The following is a 23,506-nucleotide window of genomic DNA, read 5'->3' as shown; positions in this document are numbered from 1 at the left end:
TTTAATCTCCAGTTTCACATTGCAGAGGGTGCTGGGATTGCACTTTTTTCAAGCCTAGTATTCTTTCACACACACACACACACACACTCACACTGCCTTAGATATTGGTTATTAGAAGATAGTGACTGTATGTAAGTCTTGAATTTTTTTTATACTCCGGATTAAATACCATCTTACTTTGTGCGTCTTCTGAGAAAGAAAGGAAAAATCCATAAAACCTAATATTCTAATTATGTTCTGGGTTTTCTGTAGCCTGTTTTCCCTTTTTTTGTTTTGTTTTTATTGATTTGAGAGGAGAAAGGGAGAAGGAGAGAGAAACATTAATCGGCTGTCTTGATTATGCACAGCCCCTACTGGGGATCAAGCCCACAACCCAGGCATGTGCCCTGACTGGGAATGGGCATGGAACAATGCTCAACCAACTGAGCCACAGCAGCCAAGGCCCTTTTTTTTTTTTTTTTTTAATACCAGCTTTATTGCGATGTAATTCATTTACTATATAATTCATCCATTTGTAGTGTACAATTTAACGGTTTTTAGTATTTTCAGAGTTGTGCAACCATCCCCACAATCAATTTTAGGACGTTTTCGTGACCTCAAGAAACCCTGTACCCATTAGCAGTCAGCTCCCAATCCCCTCTTTTTTCCCAGCCATGGGCAACCACTTTCTATTTCTATATTCTGAACATTTCATATAAATGGAATTATACAATATGTGATCTTTTGTAACTTCTTCCACTTAGCATAATATTTTTAATATTCATCTGTGGTACAGTGTGTATCAGTACTTCGTTTCTTTTTATTGCCAATATTTTATTGTATGGATATATACATTTTATTTATCCATTCATAAGTTTATGGGTATTTGAGCTGTTTCCACCTTTTGGCTATTTAGAGTAATGCTGCTATAACATTGGTGTGCAACTTTTTAGTGTACATGTTTTTATTTTTCTTGGGTGTATGCCTAGGAAGGGAATCACTGGATCATGTGGTAATTTCATGTTTGTTTTGAGGAACAGCCAGGCTGTTTTCCACAGCACCATTTTACATCTGTACCAATCTGATCTTTTAATTCCAACAGAAATGGGAGACCACTTTTAGTTTGCCACTTACAGGATCTAGTTGATAGGACAGCTTCCAGAGATAATTTGTTTTTGAAAATGTCTGGATTTGTTAACAGAGCTTTATTGAACATTTGTTACATTCACATCACAAGTCCGCAAAACAGTCTCTTTGAACATTTTCCCCCTGGGATGGATAAATGAATGAACATCAACTAAGTACCTGTTATATACCAGCTATCGACTCATGTTTTTCTCTTGGCAGCCTCCAGGGCCCAACAAGGAGAGGTAATGAGGTTAGCATGTCGTTTGGATCCCAAGACTAGCTTCCAGATGGCTGGGGAATGGCTAAAGTATCAGCTGTCCACTTCTGTTGATACTGGATCCATGAACTGTAAGTTGTTTTTTATCCTCACTCAAGGACATGCTTATTGATTTTAGAGAGAAAGAGAGAGAAACATCGATATGAGAAACATCCATCAGTTGCCTTCCCCATATGTGCCCCGACCAAGGATTAAACCCACAACCTAGGTATGTGCCCTGATGGAAATTGAACCTGCAACCTTTTGGTGTATGGGATGAAGCTGCAACCAACTGAGCCATACTGGCCAGGGCTGAACTGTATGGTTTTTTTTTTTATGTCTGAACATCAGTGAAATATTGTATCAAAACTACACATAGGAAATAAACCTCTGAGTCACACTTCAGAATAATATGCTAATGTTATAAACAATAACTTTGCTCACTGCCCAGTTCCATTCTAGGGAGTGAGCCTTTTCATTTGCACACTGAGAAAGCCGATAACACCAAATTTTTAATCTGTTTAAATTAGGTAAAACTCTGTTGAGTTTTGCCTTTGTTTTTCCATTTTAACAGGCTCAACTAATAGTTTATTGTAGATTTTATTACTTCACTTCAGGTACTATCTTAAATTGCATGTCTAGATCTAACATTTTAAAGCTTTTCAACCAAGCTTTGCATAGCACCACTCCAAAACTCAGAAAGAATGTCCCGTTAGTCGGGAGCAGTACAGAGACTTCCCCCACTCAGCCACCTCAAAGCCTTTGGGAAATGCCACTTTACATAAAATCAAAATCATCTCCCTCCACCCAAATGCATAAGCAAGGTAATTTCTCTGTTCTCCATATCTTCTGTCTGTCATTAATGCATGCTGCAGGCGACAGGATTAATAAAGCAGGAGAGAGTTATAAAATAACTGCTTTGGAGACATCCATAGTAGTGAGTTACTAAGTACATTAATTACTTGACATCATGGGATTTAGCCCTCAGTTTTGCATATTCACAATTGACTCCAAAGGTCCTTGGTATCTAGTAACTTGAATGTTTGCAGAGGCTCAATATGTTGCATCAAGATGAAGCTAGTAAATGGGAGCACTAATGGAAGCAAGAAAAGTTTGTAAATCTTTTTGCCTGTGTGTTGCTGTGTGAGTGATGTGCCTTGATGATAGTTGTGAACTTGGAGGGTGGCACAGTTCTCTAGCCATAGCCCTTGTGGTTGTCCTGAGGCTACTGGATTTGAAGCAGTATCTTGTGTCCTTTGTCAGTTCTTTGTTGGAAGGATTATTTATGGTCTCAGATATCTTATTTACATTCCCATGGGCAGATTATAAAGAGGGCGGGAGAACTTAATATTTATTAATTGCTCTAATTGGCCACGTGCTGTTTTTGATGCTTACATGTATGTCTTTATTCAGTACTCAAAATGGTTATATGGACAAGGCTCGCAGCGCTGAATCCCGACAGCTCACTGTAAGCAGGATAGGGACCTCCTTTCCTTTTTGTTCTTTTCTTTTCCCAGACGGAGCAGTTAGGTTATTCTGTCTTCAACTGTGAAATTACCAAGTGGTCTCTAAGGCCTCATTGTCTCTCTGTGTCGGGAGGTGTGTGTGTGTATGTGTGTGTGTTTTAAAATCCTGTTTTCCTACAGCTGGAACTGGAGAAGGCAGCCTCTGCTCCATCTTCTCCCCTTCATTTGTGCAGTGGGAAGCCATGACCTTTTTTTTGGAAAGTGTGATCAACCAGATGTTTCGAACACTAGATAAAGAAGTAAGTAACTGTTTCCCATGCTGACTGTGTCATGATTTTGATCTTTTTAAAACTGGTAGAGTGATAGAAAAATCTGTGGATGTGCATCCCACAGAAGAGGAAACTGAGATTCAGGAAGGTTAAATAACACTCCAATTCAAGTGGCTAGTAAATAGCAGAGCTGACTCAGGTCTCTCTGACTCTAAGCCCTACAATGTTTAGTATTCATTTGAAGGGGATAATATAAGCCTGATAATACAGTGAACCACAGGTAGAATAACTATTCCAAACCTTGAATTAGAAAATCTTGAGATATTTGCCGTTAAGCATCTTTTTCAATTTATGGCAGATAAACCAGAATATTCGAGTTGGAGGATCAGTGTGCCTCTTCTCTGAATAACTGAATAAATAGATCTTGTTTTTCCTTTTTTGTTTTTTAAGTTTTATTTATTGATTTTAGAGAGAGGGAGACATCGATTTGTTTTTCCATTTATTTATGCATTCATTGGTTGCTTCTTATATGTGCCCTGACCAGGGATCAAACCCACAACCTTGGCATATTGGGATGATGCTCTAACCAACTGAGCTACCCAGTCAGGGCCTGATCTTGTTTTTCTATACTTCACGTCACCTATCACCCTTCTCTTACCACATTACCTTAGATGAAGCTATAATGAATTGGATAATAGCACATACCTTATTAATTATGTTAATTAGATTAAAATTATTGGATCACTCATTTGGCAGTAATTACATTTTAATGTATTCTAGGTTAGTTGAAAGAAATCTATCTTGAAGAAAGGCGGATATAGTGGGGCTTTTTAACAAGTGGCATATTAACAGATTAGATCTTAGGATCATTAGCTTTATCTGTTTTTAAATTGATTCACTTCAGTTTGAAATGATGGCATTCTGAGTTTGTTCCAAAATGTGGGTGGGAAACCCTACTTGGATCCTGTATTTTTCACTATGTTAGTCCCATCTAAACTGATGGGACCTATGTATTAGTAAGTATGGCAAGTCAAGAAAACCGTTTATTAAATCAGGGGAGATGGCCCTGCTCTTTTCTTTCCTGCCGTTTTTGAAGTTAGACACCTTGAAGTGGATTCAGAGTGAGGGTATGATCCTGCTTGAAGACAGGAGGAAGAAATGGTCGGGGATTGTCAAGTGCTTGTTTTTAAGATGTATGAAAGGACTGACAGTATTGGGGGAGGGGAAGGGAGTGCCTGGTTGGTTGTGTGTTGCATTTTACAGCAAGTCCTTGAATATGATGGTATTTGGTCAAAATACCAAATACTAGTTGGTTAAAATGTACAAAAAAAGCTTGGAATCTATATACAAGAAAGATATGGGCTAGGGACAAAACATAGATGACAGAAATTTGGTAGGATTCATAGCCAGTGGTGGGAAGGGAAACAGATGGCACTAAAATTCCTTTTTCCTCAGGAGAACCCTAGATGGTAGTATTGAAGCTTGTTAATGACTTAAAGTAAACCTGACTCTGAAACCTATTTTCTTCACCAAAATCAGATGGGTAAGAATAAGCATTCCTAATCAAGAGAGATGAGTGTTTAAAAATATTATTAAATTACTCGCCTGCTTGTTAATGGAGCTATAATACACTGTATGTCCCAGGGGTGTGCCAGTCACAGATCTCAGCTGGTAACATTCCCACTCACTGCTATCAGTTTCAGACTTGGCAGAGTATTACATAAGTCTAGTGCTTTTGCTCTGCTTCTGCCCTCAATCCCCACTCTTTCCCTGGGTCAGTCAGAGCAGATCAGCCTTTGTCATGTGAAAGAGTTTGACTGAGAACTTCTTTGGCTAAAAACGTTGAAAAGCTACTCATCTTGTCCATAGTGGCATTAGCTGAGCTTGTGTTTCCAGTAGTATGGATCCAAGGGTAGAGCCTTCCCTTAGCAGCTTTAGCGGTGGATTAATGTAAGGAAGAGCGTTGGAGGAGGGGAAAAAATCACATTTTGAAGATAAGGATTGATTTGCCTCAGATAGTAAAATATAAAGCTACAGTATTTTGTTTATTTTTTAATGCTACAGAGTTTTAAAGTAGTGTAGAATTGGCATTAGACACAGCTCATTGGAGCAAAATAGCCCAGAAACAACCTGGAGCATATACAAGAAATGAGAAAGATAGGATCATTTAATAATTAGCATTAGGGCCCTGGCTGGTTTGTCTCAGCGGTTAGAGTGTCGAGCCACAGACCGAAGGATCTTGGGTTCGATTCCTGGTCAAGGGCACACAGCTGGGTTGCAGGTTCGATCCCCAGCCCTGGTCAGGGTGCGGGAGGCAACCAATCGATGTGTCTCTCTCAGATGTTTCTCTTCCAACCCCCTTCCACTCTCTAAAACCAATAGAAAAAATATCCTTGGGTGAGGATTAACAAAATAATAATAATAATAATAATTAGCATTAGGGAAAATTAACTGTTTAGGGAAAGATCCCTAAAAGTTGAAAAACACTGAAAATAATCACACACAAAATTAATGGCTTTAACTACATATGTTTTTTAACTTACAAATTTAACTTTTAAAAGGCAAACTTGGAATAGTATCTACAATAAATATGGATGGGGTTGATGTCCTTACTCTAAAAAGCTTCTCTCTTTCAAATGTCACTTAGAGAGTACAACTGATATCACAAATTCGGAGAATAATTTGGCAATGTCTAGTTGAAGACACAGCCCTACAACCCAGCAGCTCTGCTCCTAAGTCTGGACTCTGAAGAAAACCCATATATACTGAGCCACCAATATAGAAGCCTTGTGTGTTAAGCCTAGAAAAATACTTAATATCCACCAATATATTGTGTAGAATAGATTGTAATAGAGCAGTGGAAGTGAATTAGGATTATACGATGAATAAGGTTGATTCTCATAAACATAATGTTGACCCAAAACAGCAATCAACAAAAGCGAATGTACAATACTGTGTAATTAGGAATGTGTACATTTGGGGCAAAAGTGTACGGAAATGAAGGAATTCATGAAATTATGAACACCAAATTCGGGATAGTGGCCGCCTCTATGGCTGAAAAGTAGGTTATACACACTGTATCAGTAACATCTACTTTTTTGAATAGTTGTAGGAGGGTCATTAAAGTGTTAGACCTTTTTAAAGGCCTGGAATGTTTTGCAGTAAGATTTTTATATAAATTAGTAAAAACACTAGAATCCAATGGAGAAATAGATAAAAGACATGATCAGATAATATATAGAGGAGAAACTAAAGTTATTAATAAATATGAAAAAAATCATCCTCATTAGTAATTGAAGAAATGCAAATTTAAATAAGCTAATTTTTTTTTACTTCTAAATAAAAGTTTTAGGGAATATATTCATTGCTGCTGAGAACATGGTAAGAAGGGCACATTAATGGATCAAGAATCAATTGATAAAACCTGTAAAGAAGGAAAGCAACTTGACTTACATATATTCATACCTTCTGATCCAGTGATTCCAGCCATCCCCAAAAGTCTTTTATTCAAGTGGAATAATTGATAATGTAGCCAGAAAACTTCTTGCACAGATATACATTAGCATTGTATATAATGGTGAAGAATTAGAAATTGTCTCAGTTTCTAGTATAGGAGATGCTACACCTTTGAGATAGCACATGATAGCATATATGGAAAATTTTAATAACATGGAGTAATGCTTCAAATTTTAAAGGTTGAAAAGCAGTATACAAAGCCACATGTGGCAACTGTCTTATGTATTTATAAACAAGAGTCTGAAGGAAAAGTGGTTATTAGCTGTGTCAATCACCTTTTCATGTCTGTATTACAGGAAATCCCTGTTAATGATGGAATAGAGCTATTGCAGATGGTCCTGAACTTTGACACTAAGGACCCTCTCATTCTGTCTTGTGTCCTCACTGATGTCTCAGCACTCTTTCCATTTGTCACCTACAGACCAGAGTTCCTGCCCCAGGTCTTCTCTAAGGTAAATTCCACGTGCTTTGTAAACTTTATTTTGACATTTCTAAGCTAATATATGTCATTGTTTTTGAAAGTGTGTGAGACAGGTTAATAGACAGTTATTGATTCGTTTGTCAGATATTTACTCTGTACTTACTGTGGATCAGGCACCATGCTAGTGGAAAAGCCTTACCCTTTAGGAGCGCTCTGTTTAGGAAGAAACTCACATACAGATGTGCTGATTTGGCATTGCAATTAATAGACATGTATACTGAGAAATGGAAATACCTAAAGGGAAGGTACCAGAGCGTGCTGTCAGATTGAGAGGGGATTTGTGAGAGGTCAGTATGGATAGCTTTTGGGTTCCCAGTATAGGTGACTAGGTGAGGAGTGGAGCGCTGCCTGAGGGAGAATATGGATGCGGAGGGAGAATAGCGTAAGGAGGAAAAGGGAGTGAGCTCTGTTTTGGAATACTGTGTTTGAAGCATGTATGCAATAGCTAGGTGGAGACACCTCTCAGTAAATTGGCTATTTGAAGTTAAAGGTCTAGACTCTAGAATTTATTGAAAATAATTTGAAATAATTATTGAAAAGTTATCTGAAGATACTGTTAAGGCAGTGTGATCATGGAAGTGCCAAGAGTAGAGGTGAAGCCCCAGGGAAGAGGGTAGGTAGGGTTAGGCGTGTGGCTCAAGCAGGAGCCCTGGAGACCGTCATCACCGGGGGAGGGGCGCAAAGAATGAGAAGCCCCCAGAGAAGAAAAAAGAGAAGCTGGAGAAGTGGAGAAAATGTTATGTGTCAAAGGCCAGTAGAACTTCGGAAAGGTGAACTCATTTGTTGCAACAGAAATCTCTTAAGAACAGGAGAATGTCCATTAGGTGTCTCGATTAGACCTTTGTTAGAGTGTTATTCCATCATGGTGACTAGGGCAGCAGTCAGATTGCATTGGGTTAAAGAATAAATGGAGCCCTGGCCAGTGTGTCTCGGTTGAGCATTGTCCTGTTGACCAAAAGGCTGGCAGTTTAATTCCCAGTCAGGGCACATGCCAGGGTTATGGGCTCGATCCCCAGTAGGGGACGTGCAAGAGGCAGCCGATCAATGACTCATCATTAATGTTTCTATCTCTCTCTCTCCCCCTTCCTCTCTCTGAAATCAATAAAGATATATATATTTTTGAAAAAGAGTAAGTGGGAATTTACGCCGTGGAATTAGGGAAGGTAGATCATTCAACTTCAAACAGTGGAGAAGGAAGAGGCATCACCGTAGCTGAGTGTTTGTGTGATGGCATGGATTGTTCTGGGAATTTGTGACCTTTATTTTTGTAAAATGTTTGACGGTAAAATTGTGAATCTCAAGCCTCTCCTACTTATCTGAGAAAACAAACATCTGAAACTTTGTAGTGGCAATTGAAAGCCCCTTTGTTACCATATTGTAACACTTTTGGGACTTTGTTGGAAACTTTATAACTACTGTTTAAAACAACTTTATTCAATTTGTACTAATGAGTGGCCTTTTTCTCTTTCCCCTTAGCTATTTTCATCTGTCACTTTTGAAACTGTTGAAGAAAGTAAGGTAAGACCATTAATTCAACCAACAAATTCTAACTTCTTGGGAGTGAAAGTATGAATACCTGACAGTCTGATAAGTAGAAGGGGTAAGTAAAGGCAGGGTAGTCATATGATAAGGTGTTTTGTACTACAGGTACTTTGGGGCAAGCTGTAAACGTGGATTCATGGTGACTATAAATGTCACTCCATTATACTCTCACAGTTGTAAAAAAATGTGAGTTTGCCTCTGAAGGGAGATACTTACATGATAATATGAAGCACCTGTAAATTATATTTAAAGTGGCTCTATGTTTGTTGAATATTTCTTCCCAGGCCCCCAGAACCCGGGCAGTGAGGAACGTAAGAAGGCACGCTTGTTCCTCCATCATCAAGATATGTCGAGACTACCCCCAGCTCGTGCTGGTGAGCCACTGGCCTTTGCTAAGTAGTCACTGAGACCTGTTGAGTTCTGTTATAGTTCTTTGTAAATTCAGTTCTCTTTATACTCACATAAAGGGAAAACTAGTGACTGTATCTTTCTTTAGGATAAGCATTCTTGAATTGGTGTCTTCTTACTCTCATACTTAGTAGTAGAGTTAAAGATGCAAAATATTCCCTCAAAATAAATGGTTCTTTTCCATATGGATGAGACCAAATTTTCCCTGTTAGTGTACAGCTCTTTACTGTATTATGTGATGTTCTTAACTGCTATACCAAATGATATACCTAATCTTGAGAGAAGCCAGATGTGAACCCCAGTCTTTTTTTGGAGGGTTTTTAGAAGAAATTTAGCACTATTCCAAATGATAAATTAACCAGAAATTTCTTCTCTGAACACACAGCAGGTGTGTATGTGTGTGTGTGTGTGTGTAGTGAAACAAACTGATCTTTGTGAAGATATTATAAAAGTTGATGCAGACAAAAGACAGATTGTTTTTACAGTTGTAGTATGGGAAATTGCAGTGACCCAAATACTCAAGACAACCACCTTCTGCCTAAATTGCCTTGCTTGTCCAGGCAAAAGAACATTATAGCTAAATTACTAAGGGTGGTCTTATAGGCCTGACTTTCTTGGCATGCCTTGGTCTTCTTCCCACCTTCCTGAGTGACTCACCTCTCCCTGAAAATCAGACCTTCACCACCTCTAGTGTTTTTCTTCTCTTTGTGATCTGCAGCCCAATTTTGATATGCTTTATAACCACGTAAAGCAACTCCTCTCCAATGAGCTACTCCTGACACAAATGGAAAAGTGTGCCCTCATGGAAGCCCTGGTTCTCATTAGCAACCAATTCAAGAACTATGAGCGTCAAAAGGTGTTCCTAGAGGAGCTGATGGCACCAGTGGCCAGCATCTGGCTTTCTGAAGACATGCACAGGTAAAGGAGATTCTTTGGCACTGACTGGCACTGCACTCAAGCACCCGTTCTATTTCAGGAGCTATGCCCGGTCATGGGAATGTAAAATATAGCATAGGGAATATAGTCAGTAATATTATGCCATTTGGGTACTAGACTTATCAGGGGAATAGCTTTGTAACTTATACAAATGTCTAACCACTATGCTGTACACCTGAACCTAATAAAATATTGAATGTCAACAGTAATTGACCAAAAAAAGAGAGAAATATGTCCAGGGTGGGAGTGTAAGGATATCGAGATGTATTGGCACAGCTAGTGATATATGAAGGTCTTTAAAAGCAGCCTGTAGTCTAATTACTGAAAATATCCCCTTGCTGAACAGAGGTGTAGGGGAGGAGGAGAAATGAGTAAATGAATTATATGACATCTAATGTGTCTGTGTTGGTTGCAGGACCAGTACATATAGAGAAATAATAACAGCCATTAGGGACCATACATAGTAGGAGCCACACAGACACTCACCTGTGCCCACACAACATTCTCAAGCTTGTTGGGTTTTTTTTAATATATCTTTACTGATTTCAGAGAGAGGGAGAAAGACATAGAAACATCAATGATGAGAAAGTCATTGATCGGCTGCCTCCTGCATGCCTCTAACTAAGGATCAAGCTCGCAACCTGGGCACGTGCCCTGATCAGGAATGGAACTGCGTTTGTGATCTCTGGATCCTAGGTCAATGCTCAACCGCTGAGCCACACCCAACTGGGCTTTTTTTTCCCCCCTAATAAGAAAAGGTTTATTTAGAAAGTTACACAGGTAATAGAAGTGAGCCAGCTGGGCTGTATAGGCTCAGGAAATAAGTTAAAGAAGCAAAAGAAGGGCCCTTGGAGCTTAGAAAGGCAGAGGTAATAGGCCTGGAGGGGAAAAGATAGGGGAGGGAAAGGCCCAGGCATGCCCCCGAGAGGGAGAGCGCCATCAAGCTTGAATCCTTAAAAGTGTCGTTAATAACATTTAGAAGTGAGAAGAGAATTTTAAACTTCGAAATGAAAGCTGATAATGTGATTAAACTCCTCTCGCTATAACAACTGTTCTTTGGGGCCAAGTAATCATAGCTTATTAGCTCTTGTGGAAGAAACTGTCCTCTCTTAAAATCATGGTATAGCTTGTCTTTCCCCCCATCCTTCAGAGTGCTATCAGATGTTGATGCATTTATTGCCTATGTGGGTGCAGATCGGAAAAGCTGTGACCCTGGCCTGGAGGATTCCTGTGGCTTAAACCGCGCACGAGTAAGTGAGCCTCCTCTGGGAATGGAAGTTGAATTGGCCACAGGTGGGAGTAGGGGTGTTGTCATTTATGTTTTTTCTATACAGGTCAGAAATCTTCACTTTCTTAAGCTGCTGCTTGCTTTTCTTCGTTAGTCTTGAATTCTTGATTTAGTTCCCATAGCAGAGGAGATGGTCTTTTTCTTTTCTTTTTTTAAATGTTTACATATTACTTACTGGCAATACTTTTTATTTTTAGTTTATTTTTACTAATTTTAGAGAGAGAGGAAGGGGGAGGGGAGAGAAACTGATCGGCTGCCTTCAACCAGCCAGGGCAAGGTGATGTTTTCCATGAAGTCATTATTTTGGCTTTAAGGGTTTCTAAGTAGTTCTGCAGACTGAAGGCGTAATGAGGAAGTAGGTCAGAACTTGGTCAGCAGGGTGAGTCCTCCCTGCCATTGCTCTCTGGCATGCAAATTCCTAAATGGGCTAACCTGCAAACCTGAGATTTTTTCAGTTATTTGCTATTCAAGTAAGCATTGTTCTTAGCTCCATTATGACAAAAATTGTATTACTTAACCTGGCAAGTAATAGGTTGGTTGAGAGAGAGTACTATGAGTAGGGATTAGGGCAAAAGCTGTCGAGGCTTAAGCTGGAGGGTACTGGGTCAGTTCAAAAGATGAAATATTGTCTATCTAAACACTTTGCTTTTAAGCATGTCCAAGCCACCTTCTTATTGGGGTCCTGTGAGAGGGTTGCAGCCTCTGGAAGGACATCCTCATGGAGAGGAAATTTCTGAGCCTACCACTGCACTCGAAGGTGGCAGTGAAAGGACTCGACCGTAAAGGAAGGAACAGGGACGGCAGCAGGGGTCTTTTCCTTCTCTCTCGTCTCTGTATCACATTTGCCATAACCTTGCATATATTCTAAATAGCACTTTTGTCTTTCCTTCCTCTTTTATGTTTACCTTTCATTTTTGTTTTTCTATAGATGAGCTTTTGTGTGTATAGCATTCTGGGTGTTGTAAAACGAACTTGCTGGCCCACTGACCTCGAAGAGGCCAAAGCTGGGGGATTTGTGGTGGGTTATACGCCCACTGGAAATCCAATATTCCGTAACCCCTGCACAGAACAGATTCTGAAACTTCTTGACAATTTGCTGGCCCTTGTAAGGTGAGTCCAAATAATGTTTTTCCTCTGTTTTTTTTGTTTTTGTTTTACCTTAAGAATCTCAACAGTTGAATCTGTTTTATTTCTTCAGATCATGATGGTGGTAAACGAGGCATTAGGACTTGTTTCTTTCTGGTGATGGGGAGTTCCTTTTTTTTTTTTAATTTATTTATGAGAGAGAAACACGGATTTGTTGTTCCACCTATTTATGCATTCATTCATTGATGCTTCTGTGTGCCCTGATGGAGGATTGAACTCACAACCTTGGCGTATTGGGATGATGCTCTAACCAACTGAGCTACCCAGCCAGGGTGGTCTCTTTTTAAAAATAACATTAGCTCTGCCCTTGGTGGATGGCTCAGTTGGTTAGAGCATCCTCCTCTGCACCAAAAGGTTTTGGGTTTGATTCCTGGTCAGTACACATACCTAGGTTGCAGGTTCAATCCCCAGTCCAGGTGAGTACAGGAGGCAGCCTTTGCTTGAAGGATCAGTCTTTCTCGCTCGCTCACTCGCTCTTCCTCCCTCCCTCCCTCCCTGAAGTCAACAAAACATATCCTTGGGTGAGGATAATAACAACATTGGCTGCCACCTGCATTAAGTCTTGCATCCCAAGTTAATAACACGGTGCTAATCCCAAAGTAGCTTTTCTCAATTTGAGCCTCCTCTGTGCTCTCCTACTTCTTTATATCTCACCCCTACTTTTAAACTTGCTAAGTTTTATTTGCTCTAAACTTTTGCCACTAAAGGAATTGTTCACTGGGAGCAGGACACTTGCTTCTCTGGATGATAGTCAGATGTGCTAATCTGCATTTATCAGCAGTGCCTCTTGGTATCAAATGTACCAAACACCCAATGGCCGATCTTGCCAAAGGGAGGTGTGATACATGTTCCACCGCCCTTTCCTAGGTGTTCACTTCTCGAAGCTGAGACGCATCAGCAGCATTAGCTTGTTTGAAATGCAGAATGGGCTCCTACCCCAGACATATTAAACCAGAACCTGTATTATAACAAGATTCCAAGGTGGTTCTTATACACATTAAAGGTCAGAATCACCATAATAGATCACATGAGCCGAATATATTCAAATGGAGGTAGGCCAAGTCTAGGCTTGTTAGCCATTGATATGTTTGATGATTCAGAGATGCTTACCACAGAGAAAGATAGTGTTTGGATAGAATTCAGTTATAACTGGCCAAAGCAAAATTCTGTTGCTTCATATATCTCAGTACTTCTGAGTTACAGGTTAGAGCTCTGTTACAGTGCTTTTTGGCCTCTTATACAGGGATGTAAGAGTGGAGTCTCAACTGAGCAAAACAAATCACTCATGTCTCAGGGACACTCTGCTGGCAAAAGACAGCTGAGACCATAAGCTTAAGAATCAAAGGTTTCAAGAGCTTGGTGACCGATTTGGAGGCCTGGAGTGTCTGAAAGATGTTATCTGTGGAAATAGGCAGTATTTTGTTCTGCTTTCAAAAAGAGGAAAGAGATTTCAGTAAAGAAGTATGGCTTGGCGCGCCAACGTGATTCAGTGTTTGAGTGTCAACCTATGAACCTGGAGGTCACTATTCAATTCCCTGTCAGGGTACATGCCCAGGTCGTGGGCTTGATTCCCACTGGGAGGAGTGCAGGAGGCAGCCAATCATCATTGATGTTTCTATCTCTCTCTCCCTCTCCCTTCCTCTCTCTAAAATCAGTAAAAACATGTTTTTTTTAAAAAGAAGTATGCCTTGCATGTTGAGAGGGCAGTAAATATTTAGTTGAGGAAAAGCTGTTTCCATATTTATATTTTTAAAACCAAAGGGTTCTTTAGCTTAGAGAAATGTGAAAGTGATAAAGTCAGATGGAACAGACTCAAAGACCCAACAGCCAACAGCCTTTTTAGGACTATGGCCAGAGTCTATGTGGTTAGAACCCAGACCTGAAAACAGGGTTCATTCCTGGTTGGGCAAGGAGGCTACAAGAACAGCATCTAAGAGTTTAGTACTTTTGGGAAATCCCAAAGTCAGTCAAAAGGTATTTGGAAAATGTTAACTGTAATTATGGAATAGTTAGATTCCTTGAGTAGTGTGCAGCTGGAGCTATTAGACTTTTGTTTTTGTAGTAAATCTTGAAGTATGATGTAAGGACACAAACATATATAACTAAAGGACACAAATTAAGAGTGCATGTAAGCAGATTTTCACAAGATACATCCATATAATCAGCCCCCAGATCAAGAACCACCTTACCCAACAACTTTTCAAATCATTACCTGCCCCTCGAGGGTAAGCACTGTCTGACTTTTAGTGTTCTGCCTGGTTGTTGTAGCTTAGTAAGTGGAGTCAGAGGCATGCACTTCTTGTGAGGCTCCTCTCGCTCAATATTGTGTTCGCGAGAGGCACCCGGAGCGCCGCGCACAGTTGCGGTCCGCTCGTTCTCGAGCTTGTGTGCTCCACTGTGAGCGTATGCTGTAGCTTAATTGTCTGTCTAGCATTGGGCTTTCGGGCAGTTTCTAGTGCTTTCTTACTACAAATGGTGCTGCTATTAACATTCTTGTAAATGTCTTTTGGTGTATACCTAATTTCTGTTGAGTAGAAGTAGAATCTTACACATAAGAGTACAATTCCTGTTTATAAGGTATGCTTATTTTCAGTTTTCACCACTAGAACCAAATAGTTTTCTCAAGTGGTGTACTAATTAATTTACAATTTACATTTCCACCAGTTATATCGGAGCTATGAGTTTTAACTGCTTGTCAAATAGTGTGATAAGCAAAGAAGGCATTAGAGCTGTGCGATTGACCATGGTATCCACTATTGTAATTGGCTGTTGAGCACTTGAAATGTGGCTAGTTTGAATGGAGATAAGCTGGAAGTATAAAATGCACACCAGATTTTGAAAGCTTGTTACAAAAATTAAATATCTCATTAATAATTTTTAATGTTGATAATGTATTTAAATGATTTTTTTAATGCATTTTTTAATGCATAAATAAAATATGATTAACCTGTTGCTTTTCACTTTTTAAATTTGGCTGGCTAGAAAATTTTTAGTGGCTTATGTGACTTACATTGTATTTCTGTTGGACAGTGATGTTTCTAGTGGGTTGGATAGAGGACAAATATGGGGAGCAGAACTCTCCAGTTTTCAAAAGGCACATTGTCATCATTATCTCTTTATAACAGGTTTTCTGCTAAATTGAAGTTTGTTACATTGTTTCTGTATATCTTCTATATGTTCTGCTGAAATCTTTATGTGTATGAAGTCTTATTTAGCATAGGGATTATACTCTTAGCTGGTGATACTAAGAATACAGGGGTTGGCAAAAATAGGTTTATAGTTTTGAGTATGCAGAACAGTTTATTCTTGTATTATTTATTAATTATTGTATCACTTATTTATATTACAACTGTAAACCTACTTTTGCTCACCCGTGTATTTCAGATAAGTACAGATTGTCAAAGAGTTAAAACTTTTATTACCTAATTGACTTTTTTTTACCAGGCGGTAACTAGTCCCTCTTAATGTAGAAGCACAGAGCTCTAACTTGCAAGTGTGTCAGGAAAAGTGGTATTTCAGGAGCCTGAGTATTCCTAGGTGTTGTAGATGTCCCTGCTTATGAACAGCTGACCGGCGGTCAGAGATAAGGCAGCATGTGCTCTGAGTCCTCCTCTGCTTGTGAGTTAGAAGTGCAGCCACCATGGTACCACCTCCTGAGGAAGAAAGGAAAATCTAAGGAATACAAGATTCTCTTGCAGCTCCGGAGGCCTTTGATATGTGATGCATTAACCCTTCTGTTTTCTAAATTATATCTCAGGGTCACAGTGACACTTTAATTAAAGAATAAGAAACATTTCATCTGTTCTTTGTCAAAATTAAGACTGAATTTCTTCAGAAAACTGATTTTATCAGAGATCATTTCATAGTATCAGACACCTTCCTAAAATAACTTAATTCAGAAACTAAAATGATGGCACATTGCAATATTTAAAAGTAAATGGCACTTGTTACCTCTCCTTGTGCTCCATACAGCAGGAGGTAAAGGCTAAGGCACCGTTGTGGACAGCCTCATAAAATACAAGCAGGCTGAAACCAACAACGTGTTAAAAGGATTATATGCCATGACCGAGTGGGATTTATCCTGGGGATATAAGAGTGGTTCAACATACAAAGGTAAATAAGTGTAATATACCATATTTATAGAACAAAGGGGGAAAACCATACGGTCATCTCAATTGACACAGAAAGAGCATTTGACAAAATCTAACATCCTCTCATAATAAAAACATTCTGCTAACTAGGACTAGAAGGGAACTTCCTCAACATGAAAAAATCCACAGCTTATATCATACTTAGTGGTTAAAGATGGAAAGCTCTTCCCTAACCATCAGGAACAAGACAAGAATACCTACTTTCACAACTGTTATTCAACATTGTGTACTGAAAATCCCAGACATTGCAGTTAGGCAAGAAAAAGAAAGGCATCCAAATGGGAAAAGAAGTAAAACTATCTCTATTCACAGATGATATAAAAATCCCAACTGAAAAAAAATCCATGTATAAGTGGACCTGTGCAGGTCAAACCTGTGTTGCTCAAGGGTCAACTGTTCATGAATTCTGCAAAGTAGTGGGATATAAAATAACACAAAAATCTGTTGCATTTCTATATTCTAACAGTAAACAATCTAAAAGGAAATTACAAGAACAGTTGCATTTACAATAATATCAAAAAGAATAAAATACTTAGAAATTAACATCCAGGGAGGTTAAAAGACTTATACATTGAAAACTACAAAATATTGCTGAAAGAAATTAAAGAAGACATAAATAAATGGCAACACACCACCCCATATTCATGGATTGGAAGACTTAATATTATTGAAATGTCAATAGCACCCTACACAATCTACACATTCAGCGGCCCGTATCAAAATCCCAATGATGCTTCTTGCAGAAATAGAAAAACCCACCCTGAAATTCATATGAAATCTCAAGGGACCCCAAATACCCAAAACAATCTTGAAAAACAAAACTGGAGGACTCACACTTTCTGATTTCAAAACCTACTACAAAGCAACCTTCATCAAACCAGTGTGGTATTGGCATAAAGACAGACATATAGGCCAATGGAATAGAGTAGATAGCCCAGAAATAAACCCTCACATATATGGTCAAATGATTTTTGACAAGAATGCTAAGACTAGCCCTAGCTGGTTTGCTCAGTGGTTACAGCATTGGCCCTTGGACTGAAGGGTCGGGGTTTGATTCCAGCCAAGGGCATGTACCTTGGTTGTGGGCTCAATCCCTGGCCCCATTTGGGGTGCATGCTGGAGTCAAGCAATCAATGTGTCTCTCTCACATTGATGTTTCTCTCTCTTTCATTCGCTCTGAAAAGTAATGGAAAAAATGTCCTCAGGTGAGGATAAAAAAAAAAAAAAAAAAAAGCCAAGACTATTCAGTGGGGAAAGGACAGTCTTTTCAATAAATGGTGCTAGGAAAACTGGATATCCAGATGCAAAAGAATGAAGTTGAATCCTTACCTAATACCATACACAAAAATTAACTCAGTGGATCAAGGACCTAATGTAAAACCTAAAACAATAAAACTTGTAGAAGAAATCATAGACCAAAAGCTCACAATGGATTTGGCAATAATTTCTTTGATATGATACCAAAGGCACAGGTGACAAATTGGATATCATGAAAACTTAAAATTTTTTGCATTAAAAGACATGATTTCACAGAATAAAAGGCAACCCACAGAATGGGAGAAATATTTGCAAATCACGTATCGAAAGTAGGATGTCGAAGGGATATTTATATACCCATGTTCAGAGCAGCATTATTTACAGTAGCTAAAACATGGAAGCATCCGAAGTATTTATTGGTAGAAGAATGGATAAGCAAAAGGTGGTATGTGTACACAATGGAACAGTAATCAGCCCTTAAAAGAAAAAGTCCCGCAGTATGCTACAATGTGATGAACTTTGAGGTCATTATGCTACGTGAAATAAGCCAGTCCTAAAAAGAAATACTTGATGAGAGAAATTCCAAACCTGAAGAAAGGTGTAAAGAGTTTATTTGAGCCAAGGTTTTGGGGCCAGTTGGGGAAGCAAAATCTCAAAGGATTGAGATATAATGCCCCAAGGAATACAGTTTTGCAGTTTATTTTATACATTTGAATCAAAGAAGACATAAGGAAGGTTACATGAAATCCATTGGTGGCAGATTAAGGAGGGAGAAAGTAAACCAAGGGAAATCTCTAGGATTGGATGCAAAGTAAAGTAGAGAGATACATACTTCTTTTACATTGGTGGGTGCAGGATAGTTAACATTTAACATACATAGTTTACAGAGATATGTAGGTAAAAGATCATAATGAAGAATGTCAGGGTTGTGCCACCATACTAAGGTGTTTATCTTTGGAGTTTGAAGAAGAGATCATTTTGACATTTGACATTTTAAGTTTGTTGTTCTTGAACAAAAACAATGATAGGATTTGCTCAGGGTAGAGATTAATCTATCATATAGGCCTTAGGATGTGACTTCCCATTATAATCTGGTCAGTTAGGAATTTTTACAAGTTCAAAACATCAGTACTTTCAGTTACTGATCTTGTCAGCCTTGCCAAGTAGCCCCATTTTTTTCACGTACTATACGATCCCACTTGTGTGAGGTACATACTGTAGTCAAAATCATAAAAACAGAAAGTGTAATGGTAGTTGCCAGGGGCTCAGGGAAGAGAGGAATGGAGAGTTTTTGCTTAATATGTAGAGAGCTTGTTTTACAAGATGAAAATACTTATGGGGATGGATGGTAGTGATGATTGCACAATAGTGTGAGTGTATTTAATACTACTTAAACGACACTTGAAAATGGTAAATTTTATGTTATATGTATTTTACCACAATAAAAAAAGTAAGGCCTGTTGCAAATGTCAGTGTAAGCAAGTCAGCCACAGACTGGGAGAAGACATTTGCAACCCACGAGTTGCAAAGGATCAGTTTCCAGTAATTCTACCTGTTTATATCCACCATAGAGAAACTGTCACATGTGTACACAGAAGACCTCTGCAGAAAAGCTCATTGCTGGGCTCTTTGTTTAAGCAAAAGAGTGGAGACAATCTTATTAGCTTTTAGCAGGGAGATGGGGAAATAAACTGGAATTAACTTAAGTGGCATTGTAAAAGACAGTTTGAGTGTATTAGTAAGTATACATGGTTAGATTTTAAAAACAATTTTGAGGGGGTTTTTTGTTTGGTTTGGTTGGAGTTTTTTAATAAGCGTGGTCTAAAAGGATCTGGTCAATGGGCATCTTAAATATGTAACCTTGTCGGCGTCTGTTATATTTTGTAAATTTCTGTATGTTTGAGATGTTTTAATTAACTCTTAAAAGAAAACTTGGTAGTGATGTTCTCTGGTTGTAGATTGTTCATTGGTACCAATGCTTTGGGCAAGAGGGACTACTGTAGATGGCAGGTAGATCAGGTCCACAGTCATTCCTCCATAGGCATACAAAGCCAGTAACTACTCAGGTAAGTCATTTTGGTGGGTAACAGATGCACATTCTGGGAGTTGTAGATGTTCCTCCAGGAACCTGAAACCACTGTTAAGAACATTGTAGGGTCCATGTTCTTAGAATGGAGACAGAACATCTGAAAAATGGGAGCATATTACTACTCACTCTGTGTTCCTGCCTGTGAATCCACAATGCCTCTGACATTTCATCCTGTGTCGCTGGCAGTCAGAAGATGGAGTGTCAGGGCATGGCCTCAAGTTTAAAGTATTTTGCTTTCTAGCTTCAGACTGTGATATTGTCTAGCTATCTCAGGATTTGGTTCTCATCTTGATTGCTTTTACGTTGTATACTTTACATCTGTACTTAATAGCTTCAAGTCTGTTCTCTTTTCCAGGGACACATTTAAATGTTTATACCGTCTTTTTCCCCGTCAGGAGTAGTGTTGACAGAGAGATTTGATTTGTCTATGTGGAAGTGTAGTATCACTAAATTACAAGGTGAAACCCACTTTGTCTTCTGCAACAGACTAGGAAAAGTTCACATAGCATCCTTTTTTTCTTTTAGAACTCACAATACTTTATATGCACCAGAAATGCTAGCCAAAATGGTAGAGCCTTTCACAAAGGCTCTGGATATGCTTGAAGTGGAAAAATCTGCTATTTTAGGTAAGAAATCTAGCCTTTTTTTTTTTTTTCTTGAAGTTCACCTTATCTTTAATAGGCTTCTCAAGCAGCCTCAGGGTGCCTTGTCTGCTTCCTGTCACCTGGCACTACCTTAACCACCCGTTTGTTCAGAAATGCATATATGGAGTTCCTACAGGCACTCTAGGAACAATGCATTTACTTCATTATCCTAGCATACAGAGAAGATCCTCAGTTTCTCCCCCTGCCACCTCCCCATCCCCATCCCACATTAACCCCTGCAGGTAGTAATGTGTGTTAGAGCCTTTAGGTTATAAATAAACCATGTTTTTTTACCTGAAGAATATTAGCATAATTTTATGCCTTTTATGTGTGGGGGAAAAGTATTAAAACAATTAAGCTTAAATAGCTTTTATCAGTTATATGTTATTAAAAATTTTTAAGGAATACTTTCTAAGCCATGCTTCCTGGATTAGAATGTTGCTTTAACTCATTTTTCCTGTTAGCAAATAACTATACAATCATAATTGTAAATGCGCTATGAAGGAAAAAGACTGTGAGACTGTCTTGGGGAGGAGTCAGAAGATTGTCCCCCAGTGGAGACCTGTAGGATGAGTAGGAGCTGACCGAGTTGGGGACAAAAGGAGATGCTGAGCATCCTGGGCAAACAGCCTTGTGGGTACAAGATGCTGAGGCATGCAGGAAAGAGCTTGGTATGTCCAGGGAATAGAGAGGGCTGGACTCGTGTGGCTGGAACAAAAGAGAACAAGGCTTTGATGATTAGAACTTAGAGCTACAGACATCCATGGTTGTCTAAACCTTGTGCCCATCTCTGAAGCTTCATGCTGACTCTGAAGCTTTGTCACTACCCCACAGCATCTCTTTCTTCCCAGCCATAACCTCTGCCTGGGCCTGGCTACTGTTAAGCAATCCAGTAAGCATTCCTGTTAATGAAAGGAAGGGTGTTAGTTTGCCTTTCCAGAGCTTATGTCTGTCTTGATCTACGTGGTCCTGGACCATTTCCTTTGGCACCACTACATGTAAGGTCCGTGTTGCAGAAACCAGTAAAAATAAAACTTCCAAGCAGTGCTTTGCCATTATAAAAGTAGATGTTTCACCTCACCCCCCACCCCTTGCATTTAGTTATTCACATTAAACCAGGAGCCCCTGCTATAGAAATATATGGCCAACCAAAACATACTAGAATGGACAAACAGTTCCTTCTGGCAGCTTCCAACCATGAGCAGGACTTTAAATATAAAATTCTCTCTGATTAGAAGTGTAGATCTTTTAAGACAATTATACTGAGGTAAGTGGATTTCATTTTGATCTATTATACATCTTGGGCTTTGCATAAAATTTTGCTTGAAAAAGAGGTTTCACAACTTTAAAAGGGAGGCCCCACTTCCTTATGGAGAGATCATTTTGCTCTGTCATTGTATGTTTTGGTACAAGGCCCGTCTGGAGAAACCCAAGCAAAAGTTGGAGTATCCATGTCTAGTCTGAAGTCCTGGGTACTTAAATAGCTTTCACCTTTTCCTACCAAGGTAGTATAACTCTTGGCACCTCCAGCTGGTAGAAGACTTGGCCAGCTGCTTGGCATTTATAACACCCCTCACCCCCAAACCACATCTGCCTGCGGTTGCGTGCTGGTAAATCAAGACCCTGGGCAGCGAAGCAGCACGTACCTGACCTGTGTTTCTCTGTAGGATTACCTCAGCCTCTCTTGGAACTGAATGACTCTCCTGTTTACAAAACAGTCTTGGAAAGAATGCAGCGTTTCTTCTCCACCCTCTATGAAAACTGGTAATGAGCCAATGCAGCCTTCCCACATTCTCTTCCTAGACATGCTTGTATAGGAATGGCCATGGGTTGGACTTTTGATCTAGAATTAAAGTCAAGTAAGATGAGGCAAGAATTTGACAGGGAAGTAATGATTCTAGTGTCAAATGAAAATGAACTGTTTTCCTACATTTGCTTTTTTGTAATTGTCGTATGTGCCTCAGTCCTAGCCATGACTTGATATTTTATGCCCAAGTTTTCTGTTTTCGGTGCATAAAATAATGAGACCAAAGAAGACGACAGAGTGGTGGGGATGCATTTTCTCAGACACCTTACCAGCCAAAGCCTACTTTTTATGGGACACTGGGAGGTGGCTGGCCAGAGTTTGCTTTCTGGCCCTGGTTGTGGGATGGAGAGGTAAGTGGCCCTCCTGTGCACTGCCACACCCAGGGCATTGGCCTCACTCACCCAGAGCTCGAATCAGCCAAGCTAACTAGAGATTCTCCATTGTAAATCCATATTACTTATGAAGTTACGAAGGCTACTGTTGATCTTGGGTACTAAAAGATACCAATAGCTGACTTTCAAAACATGCTGAATCTGTTATCAAGGGGTTTCCTTAAGAGTGGGAGGCGAAGGGGTGTTATTTTCACTTTTGATAAAAGATTTAAGTCCACATCTTTGAAGTATACTGAATAAGCTAAAGTTCTCTTAAGGAGTAAATACAATTGCTTTTCTAGTTGAGAAGTCTTATTGTAGACTAGAAGTCTCTGTACCAAAGATCCTTGGCACAGAGACTTCCCGGGGCAGTCAGGGCTGGCAGTAATAGATGTTGAATTTGTCATTGCCTATGATTTCCCTTACAGTTTTCATATCCTGGGGAAGGCAGGCCCTTCCATGCAGCAGGACTTTTACACTGTGGAGCACCTGGCTACCCAGCTCCTCAGCTCAGCCTTCGTCAATTTGAACAATATTCCTGACTACCGACTCAGACCCATGCTTCATATCCTTTCAAAGTCCCTAGCTAACCCAGAAGATTGAATACAGGAACAGTTCTTAGGCACCAGAGGAGGCACAGCTGAGCGGCATGGAATAGATGGGAAAATATATCTGAGTGTTTAATGACTACGTTAAAAGGACAAGATTGTCAGGCTGGTGGCTCAGCTGGTTGAGCCTTGTCCCATTCACCAAAAAGGTTGCGGGTTCAGTT

General features: G+C 39.5%; 1 protein-coding gene across 1 annotated transcript in view; it reads left to right on the top strand.

The window, feature by feature from the left end:
- Positions 1–23,506, top strand: part of XPO5 (exportin 5) — a 43,627-nt gene that overhangs the window by 14,613 nt on the left and 5,508 nt on the right. The window contains exons 13-23 of the mRNA XM_081139675.1: positions 1,327–1,455; positions 3,010–3,128; positions 6,911–7,066; positions 8,572–8,613; positions 8,922–9,011; positions 9,764–9,963; positions 11,132–11,231; positions 12,198–12,379; positions 20,438–20,538; positions 22,224–22,320; positions 23,163–23,299. Coding sequence (XP_080995801.1) covers positions 1,327–1,455; positions 3,010–3,128; positions 6,911–7,066; positions 8,572–8,613; positions 8,922–9,011; positions 9,764–9,963; positions 11,132–11,231; positions 12,198–12,379; positions 20,438–20,538; positions 22,224–22,320; positions 23,163–23,299 — 1,353 coding nt within the window. The remainder of the gene's footprint in view (positions 1–1,326; positions 1,456–3,009; positions 3,129–6,910; positions 7,067–8,571; positions 8,614–8,921; positions 9,012–9,763; positions 9,964–11,131; positions 11,232–12,197; positions 12,380–20,437; positions 20,539–22,223; positions 22,321–23,162; positions 23,300–23,506) is intronic.

Source organism: Miniopterus schreibersii (assembly GCF_964146895.1).
Source record: "Miniopterus schreibersii genome assembly, chromosome: 6".
NCBI classification, from domain to species: domain Eukaryota; kingdom Metazoa; phylum Chordata; class Mammalia; order Chiroptera; family Miniopteridae; genus Miniopterus; species Miniopterus schreibersii.
Note: the sequence above shows the minus strand (reverse complement) of the source record. Positions and strands in the feature narration are given on the sequence as shown.